The sequence below is a fragment of the Ostrea edulis genome, chromosome 1, assembly GCF_947568905.1.
Source record: "Ostrea edulis chromosome 1, xbOstEdul1.1, whole genome shotgun sequence".
In the NCBI taxonomy this organism is placed as follows: Eukaryota; Metazoa; Mollusca; class Bivalvia; order Ostreida; family Ostreidae; genus Ostrea; species Ostrea edulis.
The window spans coordinates 21,167,766-21,176,540 of record NC_079164.1 but is presented as its reverse complement, the minus strand read 5'-3'; the positions used below and the strand labels follow the sequence as shown (position 1 = coordinate 21,176,540).

Below are 8,775 nucleotides of genomic sequence, written 5' to 3'. Positions count from 1 at the left end.
GGTATAGGTTTTATCACTGATTTATCCTGTAATATGGTATAGGTTTTATCTTGATATATCCTGTAACAAGGTATAGGTTTTATCTCGATATATCCTGTAACAAGGTATAGGTTTTATCTCGATATATCCTGTAATATGGTATAGGTTTTATCACTGATTTATCCCGTAACATGGTATAGGTTTTATCTCCGATTTATCTTGTAATATGGTATAGGTTTTATCTTGACATATCCTGTAACAAGGTATAGGTTTTATCTCGATATATCCCGTAACATGGTATAGGTTTTATTTCAGATTGATCCTGTAAAATGGTGTAAGTTTTATCTCGATGTATCCTGTAATAAAGTATAGGTTTTATTGTCAATATATCCTGTAATATGGTTTAGGTTTTATCTCCGATTTATCCTGTAATATTGTACAAGTTTTATCTCGATATATCCTGTAACATGGTATAGGTTTTATCTCGATATATCCTGTAACAAGGTATAGGTTTTATCTCGATATATCCTGTAATATGGTATAGTTTTTTCTGCGATTTATCCTGTAATATGGTATAGGTTTTATCTCGATATATCCTGTAATATGGTATAAGTTTTCTCTTAATTTATCCTGTAACATGGTATAGGTTTTATTTCGATATATCCTGTAATATGGTATAGGTTTTATCTCTATATATCCTGTAACAAGGTATAGGTTTTATCTCCGATTTATCCTGTAACATGGTATAGGTTTTATTTCAGTTTGATCCTGTAAAATGGTGTAGGTTTTATCTCGATATATCCTGTAATATGATATAGTTTTTTTCTGCGATTTATCCTGTAATATGGTATAGGTTTTATCTCGATGTATTCTGTAATATGATATAGGTTTTATCTCCGATATATCCTGTATCAAGGTATAGGTTTTATCTCTGATTTTTTCCCCAACATGGTAAAGATTTTATTTCAGATTGATCCCGTGAAATGGTGTAGGTTTTATCTCGATGTATCCTGTAATATAGTGTAGGTTTTATCTCGATGTATCCTGTAATATTGTATAGGTTTTATCTCGATATATCCTGTAATATGGTATAGGTTTTATCTCGATGTATCCTGTAATATGGTACAGGTTTTATCTCGATGTATCCTGTAACAAGGTATAGGTTTTATCTCTGATTTATCCTGTAATATGATGCAGGTTTTATCTCCAATATATCCCGTAACATGGTATAGGTTTCATCTCCGATTTATCCTGTAACATGGTATAAGTTTTATCTCTGATTTATCCTGTAACATGGTATAGGTTTTATTTCAGTTTGATCCTGTAAAATGGTGTAGGTTTTATCTCGATGTATCCTGTAACAAGGTATAGGTTTTATCTCGATATATCCTGTAACATGGTATAGTTTTTATCTCGATATATCCTGTAACAAGGTATAGGTTTTATCTCCGATATATCCTGTAACATGGTATAGTTTTTTCTGCGATTTATCCTTGTAATATGGTATAGGTTTTATCTCGATGTATTCTGTAATATGATATAGGTTTTATCTCCGATGTATCCTGTATCAAGGTATGGGTTTTATCTCTGATTTTTCCTGTAACAAGGTATAAGTTTTATCTCTGATTTATCCCGTAACATGGTATAGGTTTTATTGCAATTTGATCTTGTAATATGGTGTAGGTTTTATCCGATTTATCCTGTAAAAGGGTGTAGGTTTCATCTCCGATTTATCCTGCAACATGGTATAGGTTTTATCTCCGATTTATCCTGTAATATCGTATAGGTTTTATCACAGATTTATCCTGTAGTATTGTTTAGGTTTTATCACCGATTTATCCTGTAACATGGTATAGGTTTTATTTCGATTTATCTGTAACATGGTGTAGGTTTTATCTCCGATTTATCCTGTAACATGGTATAGGTTTTATCTCCCGATATATCCTGTAATATCGTATAGATTATATCTTCCACTGAATAAAACAGACGAGGATTACTACACAAATGTTTATTGCCGTACATCAATAGAATAAATATACATATATATACTAATACAGCAATCATACAATACTTAATTCAACATCAAGAGAATTTTGAACATGTTACATAATCGAAATCAATCTAGATTTACAAAATGAAACATTAACTTCCTAACAAAATTTGTGATGATCCAAATCATACTTCCAAGTGATATTACATTGTTTGAAATATCTTCCAAAGGCATTTCAATGACATTTTCAGTAAGGTATTGTTTCTCTCTTCATAGAAAATGAAAGGTTTTATAATACGTTCATTAAAATTCATCAATATGATTTAAAGAAAATCGCATATAACCTCAAAAACCAATAAAGCACAAATAAGCGAGAATATGATAGTAAAGGGTACATTAAAAGTAAATAAATTTACTTGTCCGATTCACTGTATATCTTTAATCTGACGTCCCCTACCATGGACAATCACGTGGACGCATATTCCTCAGTCCAGGGGCTCTGATTCCACTCCAGTGGTTGCTTGGACATTCTGGATGCCAATCCCGCACTTTTTCTCCGGGACGTCCTTGACGGCGGAGCATTCGTCTGTACTGGCGCTCAGAATCGCGACCACGGTATTGTTTGAACTCTTTATGACCATGTCGTGTTCCGAACGGCTCGTCTTCCTGGCAGCCGGTGCTATACTGATTGAAAAATTTGCCAAGTTTCCGTGCCAGTTTCCGGGGTTTTATTTTCATGTCGCCATTCATTCCAACCGTCAAAGTGAGAATCCCAAAGTCGTGTTCTTCGTCTCCATTCTTTTTGCAGCGAGCAGTAGTTTCATCACGCATAGAACGCTGGCATTCTTTCGCCCTGCGTCTTCCTCGACGTTTTCCTTCCAGGAGACCTCCATTTCCCTCAGTGTCTTCCTGACCTTCAGTGGAGTCTTCTTGTAATCCGGTTGCTCCGTCAGACTCGTCCTTTCTTCTGTGCCTTCTAAGGCACTTTTTCTTTTCCTTCTCGGAATTGGTATTCTCATCTGTTACATCATCTTCTTCATCACTTTTTCTATGTTTGCATGCTCTCTTTCTTTCTCTTTTTTCACATACATCCCTTTCCTTTTGGTCTTCGCTTTTGCTATCGTCGATGGTCATGGTTTCGACGAGTTCGGATATTTCAGGTTCTCTGTCGTACTTTTGATGGGAACTTGAAGTGTCATCATTCTGTTCCTTAATCATCATTGCCCTTCGTCTGTAACTTTTGCATCGTCTTCCGAAACATTTTCTCTCTAAACCTGCATTTGATTCGCAGTCATGCTGTTGCATTCCCTTTATAGTCATCTTCAGCAAGATTTTCCCCATTCGGTGTCTGTGTCGCCTGCAACTTCTCTTACCAACCGGCATCCCAAGTGTTTCTGGTTTCCTTCCCCTTTCTTGTGGAGGGACTGATGCAGAACGTCTGCATCTTCTTCCTTCTCCGTGCATCATCTTCCCGCAACCTGCACGGTTTCTTCCGTAAAAACGAGTGGGTGGGGCCGACTCTGCTCGCCTGCAGGATTTCATCCCTCGATTTCTCATGCGAGAACGGCAGTTTTCATTGGTCATGAGCTCGCAGTCCAATGTCTGCCTTAAATATCGAGCAAATCGACGTTGACTCCTCCGACTCCCCTTCTCATCTCTACCCCAGCGGTGTCCTGCATTTTCGGGGCATACACCATTCGAGATCCGATATTGATCTCTATCATTGCATCTTAAAGCCCTTTTCTGTTGTCTACCATAGCCACATCCAGACCGATGTCCATGGATGTTTTTCCAAGGTTTATCAAACCCATCAACATTTTCTCGATGCATGCGCTTCCACATCCTTCTTTCAGATGGTTGTTGCTCACGCATCTCTCTTTGGTATCTTCTGCGCCTCATGAATGGTGCTGGACTCAACGATCTCTGACCTCGGCCAAATCTCCCTAGACCGCAGCGACGTTCCCATCTTCTAGGTCGAAATTCCTCAGCAGTCAACTCGGTCTACAACCAAAAAAAAATCAATTTAATACGTGTATTAACAGTTTACCGTAACATGTGTGATCAACACTTATATTTTAATTTTGAGTGTTTTGTGGGTCACTGCAGCAGTTGGTATAATTTATATATAGCATAATTAAAATTTTATTTGGATTACACATTTTCACTTAGAGATACATGTTAAAATTTGAATCACCTACAAATGCGCATGGGCAAATTAAATTAAATCTACAGCTGTCTAGTTAAATACCTTTAGAACGTCAGGATTGTTATCAAATTCCACTTTTCTCCCCGCTAAGATGTTAGAGCAATCTATGAATTAAAAATAAACTGCATGTATTACAATGTATATAGAACAAAAATACTATTCAGACTTCCTATCATGTTAACGCTAAATCTTCTTCAAAGAGGTCTTAATATAAATCTTATGATAAATACTGTCATAATTAGTTTTCAAACCTTTTAATCTCTGAATGAAGATTCTCAGAGTCTCATCGCTAACGGTCTTGGTCGCCTCATGGAATTCCTCGTCAGTCGATATCACGACTAGGTCATTTTCATCATCTGCAATGATATGTATATAATACTTTAAAGAAATGTTTAAATACATCGGCCAACGGCTGAGGAGAACATCGTAACAGCTGAAGCTTTGAAATGGCTCATAATCAAAATAATCTGACACTATAAATATCTCTACAATTGTCGTGAACTTGTGATACACGTACGCGTTTGTATCTATCGTCAAAGAGCTTTGAGTGATAAGGGCCCAATTTGAACCCTAATTCCCTAAACATTTTCAAATTCATGTGAAATCTTTCTAAATTTACATTTTATTCAAACGTCATCTCCTTTTGAAATTTAAATTTTTGAGCGATAAAACCATGAACATATTTACTACCAGTTTCACAACGTTTCTAATGGTTTGACGTCAGAAATGGAGCAGCCCATTTTTCGTCGTTATTTTATCACTATAAAAACATCTCCGTTTGTGATTTTATGTTTCAATAACATCGAATGCATTAGAGAACCATTCCATTACTGACCAGTCTTTGAAAGAAACATCTGCCTAAAATAGTACTACTTATATAAAGAAAATAATTTTTCCCTGTTATACACACTCCATCAAACTATATCTTCCCAAGTCCATGGTTTCTGATCGGAGCGGATCAGAAATCCTTGACTTGGGAAGATCACAGTCTTGTCGCAACATCACTCGGTCTATTCCGGAGAATCCGGAATAGACCGAGTGATGTTCCGATTGAGTCTTGTCGTAATATAGACACATCAGAAGATATGTACAATATATGAAAGTATTTTCTTCAGTTATGAAACATTAGGTCATGGAAACACATTACTCTTTCCTCCTCAGTTTAAAGCTATTAAAATAGGATCCGGGGAACTTCATTCATAGCGACCTATATATTTTCGGTGGAGCTACATGTAATTAACTGTGTTGTGAAATGTCACTTTATTCCCTCAATTGAAAAAAATTGAAAGTACTAACTTTTGTCTCAAGTAGAACACACACACAAAATCATTAATGTAGGAACAAGCCTTAATTCACAAAAAATTGCACAATATTTTTAACTGGCTACTTTAAAAAACGATTGCCATGTAAGGGGACCAAATTTACAGTCCTTTTCTGTGACACAAATACTACATAGCTAGTGCTGGCGCTGGTGGACTCGATAAGACTATTTTTCAAAATATCTTACCTTTCCAGTGGAACTTAAATGTTCCGCTGCTTTCTGCAAACAATGCTGACACTCTCGTCTCAAATTCGCTAAAGTCGGAGTCGTTTCCCAGCGTTATTCGTCTGATTTCTGGCTCACTGGCCGACATCAAGGTTACTTTCACTTTCACCATGTTTTGTTGATGCACGTGGAATTGTTTACAAACAAATCGCAATTTCAAATACTTTATAAAACAATAAGTATTTTACAGTACCTGTGGTAATTTGATAGACTTATACGTTAAGCTGCTATCAATCTTCACTTGGGCGCTTTTGTGCTCAATCGCGCTTAGGGCGCCTTTATATAGGCGCCTGCTAGATGAGTCATGTGACTGGTATTTCGTAATTCCAAAATCACGTGAGGTGTCAAGGTAAGTTCACTTCTCATTAATATTCATGATCCCTATATATTTATTGCTAGTTCTCAATAATATCATTACATTTTCTGTATGGAAATATTATATAAGGCATAACTTATAATGTATCTATCATTCTACCTTCTTTTCTAATCAGTTTGATACTTCAGTAGTCGCTATTCGAAAAGCTAATATGAATATTCATAACGCGTGGGTTTGCGGAAATCAAAGCAGAACATTCTCGATATCTATTTTAAGACTTTATCACATGACTTTTATTAGCGCCCTATAAAAGCGCCAGTTGGCGCAAAAGCGCGCTCACTGACGCCAGTCGGACATTACAAATGAATATGTTTTTATGACTCATGAGAAATATTGAGTGTTTAACATTCGTGAACAGTTGTAAATTTCGAAGCAAATACACTACCTATTCACAAACATGAAAGTAAACGTCATATCAGAAACTGGGATAATTCTCAGCGAATTTGATGTTATAGATGGGAATCTTGACTACGTATATTTGGTTACAGTAATTCAGGAAAATTTCCCTCATGCGCAGAATTACTTCCTTCAATGGAAAGGTATGTACTGCAGTTGATTGACTTTGAACACGTATACCTGTATATTCAAGCATATTCCGTACTTAGTCAATCTGATTAAAATTAGATCCCATGATCCGCTCATCTACTATCGCTACACCAAGAGTGCGTTCGAGATCGCCGTTCTTCGCACGAGTACAAATTCCTGTCGATCCCGAACGCCAAGTACGCAACCCGAGAACGGGTTCGAGATGCAAGAACTCACACCACCTCTGTAGCCTTAGTACGTAAGTCTTCGAAGCTCGCGCTTCATACTTCACCGCACATGTTCTCGTCCTTCGCGACTCTAAGAACGGAGCACGAGAACAACGGGAACGGCGATCTCGAACGCACTCATACGTAGCGATAATAGATGAGCGGATCATAGGATATAATTTTAATCAGACTGATGCTGTAGTACACGGCGATAGAGACATACTGTATACTTAATGTAATGGGCGTAATATAAATGATGAATTTTGATTTCCATGTAAACATGGTCAACTTATTGAAATGTAAATACAATGTCTTGCGGCCTTTGCGCAGGGAGGGATCTTTATCGTGCCACACCTGCTGTGACACGGGACCTCGGTTTTTGCGGTCTCATCCAAAGGACCGCTCCATTTTAGTCGCCTTTTGCGCCAAGCAAGGGGTACTGAGGACCTATTCTAACCTGGATCCCCACAAGACTATATACAACGTATATTGAATTAATAAAGTTGAAGGATATGACACATTACATATACTTTTACAAACGTTTTTTAAAATTTCAGATATGGATGGAGATTTCATTACGTTTTCATCCCAGGAGGAGCTTAATGAAGCAGTTTCCTTTAGAGCAGAGGAGGACCTCAATATCTATATTCAAGGTATTTATAAATGGCTATAATCATATTAATCCTGGACTTTTTACATAATTTTTCAACGAAGATCACGAAAAACAAGAGCTTCTGTGTATAATCAATTTTTAAACTGAGGTAGGCTTACTGACAAATAAGTTGATGTTACAGGGATTTCAACAATCTCGTTTAAAGTCTGCATTTTGACAGTCTATGGACGTTATAATTATCTAATTTACAAATACAACCTGCTGTTAAGTCGAATGCTTTCTGACGTGTTTCATGTCAATATCGTAGGCTTTTCTTTTACATACTGATTTTGACATAAAGTGTTGCTGTGTTTACCTGATCAATATGTATAGGGCTCACGGCGGGTGTGGCCGGTCGACAGGGGATGCTTACCCCTCCTAGGTACCTGATCCTACCTCTGGAAACACCAGAGGTCCGTGTTTGCCCTACTCTCAATTCTGTGTTTATTAGAAGATTATCAAATGTTCAAAGTTATGTAAAAGTGTACGGCTTGACGTCCGCTAAAGAAAATTGAAGACTGTAAGCATACAGCTGGTTTTGATATAATAATTCAATATTGCAGAAACCTCCGATAAGATAAGCAGTACAGATGAAGAAAGTGAATTCATAGAAGACAGCTTGCAACAGGACATTGTTCATCGGCGTCATCCCCATCGGATCATAGGAAAATGTCGGAAAAGTAGGAAAGCGATGGTTGAGAAATCTCCAGACAGTTTTCCGAATTTCTTTTCAGTTTCCAAAATACCATGCAAAATCAAGAGACGCCTGAAAAGATGTGACAGGAAGCGACTACGACGTCATGGGATTCGAGGAGCCAAGTGCTACCCGCGTCAGAAGCGAGAATGCAGGCGACGGAAACAGCGGGACGAGGACCTGAAAACGCTCGCCAGCTTGTCCATATCTGATGATCCATAAATACTGTTCATCTAAACTTTGTGATCAGGAATTTTGATCCAGTTTTTCAAACATTTGAAGGAAAAATTTTAAAGACCAGCATAAACAATTTATTGTCACCACCAGCATATATTTTGATCGCCTTATGTTATTATTACATTTTATGTACATCTACTAGAAAACCATGCGCGGATCTAGAGGGGGGGGGTCCGGACCCCCCCCCCCCCTCCCCCTGGAATTTGCAAAGATAAAAAAAATTACAATATAACGATTCATAAGAAAAATGAGTTATATCACGGGTTCGATTTTGGGTATAGGTTCGACCCGCCCCCCCCCCCCCCCCTGGAAAAAATTTCTGGATCCGCGCCTGAAAACTATA

At 37.5% G+C, this 8,775-nt stretch overlaps 2 protein-coding genes across 2 annotated transcripts; one reads left to right on the top strand and one right to left on the bottom strand.

Moving 5' to 3' along the window:
* Positions 1 to 1,972: 1,972 nt before the first annotated feature.
* On the bottom strand, positions 1,973 to 6,250 carry LOC125663648 (uncharacterized). Its single transcript, XM_048895951.2, has 4 exons — positions 5,683 to 6,250; positions 4,427 to 4,531; positions 4,218 to 4,279; positions 1,973 to 3,970 (listed from the first exon to the last, which is right to left on the bottom strand). The coding sequence occupies exons 1-4, from the start codon at positions 5,831 to 5,833 to the stop codon at positions 2,423 to 2,425; spliced, it is 1,866 nt and encodes a 621-aa protein (XP_048751908.2). The 5' UTR covers positions 5,834 to 6,250; the 3' UTR covers positions 1,973 to 2,422.
* A 244-nt stretch (positions 6,251 to 6,494) lies between these two features.
* Positions 6,495 to 8,680, top strand: LOC125663650 (uncharacterized). Its single transcript, XM_048895954.2, has 3 exons — positions 6,495 to 6,636; positions 7,407 to 7,502; positions 8,065 to 8,680. The coding sequence occupies exons 1-3, from the start codon at positions 6,495 to 6,497 to the stop codon at positions 8,415 to 8,417; spliced, it is 591 nt and encodes a 196-aa protein (XP_048751911.1). The 3' UTR covers positions 8,418 to 8,680.
* Positions 8,681 to 8,775: the final 95 nt, after the last annotated feature.

Coding starts and splice junctions, on each gene's coding strand:
- LOC125663648 (XM_048895951.2), bottom strand. CDS start 5,833: ATGGTGAAAGTGAAAGTAACCTTGATGTCGGCCAGTGAGCCAGAAATC. Junction 4,280..4,426: donor CTTCATTCAGAGATTAAAAG/GTTTGAAAACTA, acceptor TTTAATTCATAG/ATTGCTCTAACATCTTAGCG. Junction 3,971..4,217: donor ACAATCCTGACGTTCTAAAG/GTATTTAACTAG, acceptor TTTTGGTTGTAG/ACCGAGTTGACTGCTGAGGA.
- LOC125663650 (XM_048895954.2), top strand. CDS start 6,495: ATGAAAGTAAACGTCATATCAGAAACTGGGATAATTCTCAGCGAATTT. Junction 6,637..7,406: donor TTACTTCCTTCAATGGAAAG/GTATGTACTGCA, acceptor TTAAAATTTCAG/ATATGGATGGAGATTTCATT. Junction 7,503..8,064: donor CCTCAATATCTATATTCAAG/GTATTTATAAAT, acceptor TCAATATTGCAG/AAACCTCCGATAAGATAAGC.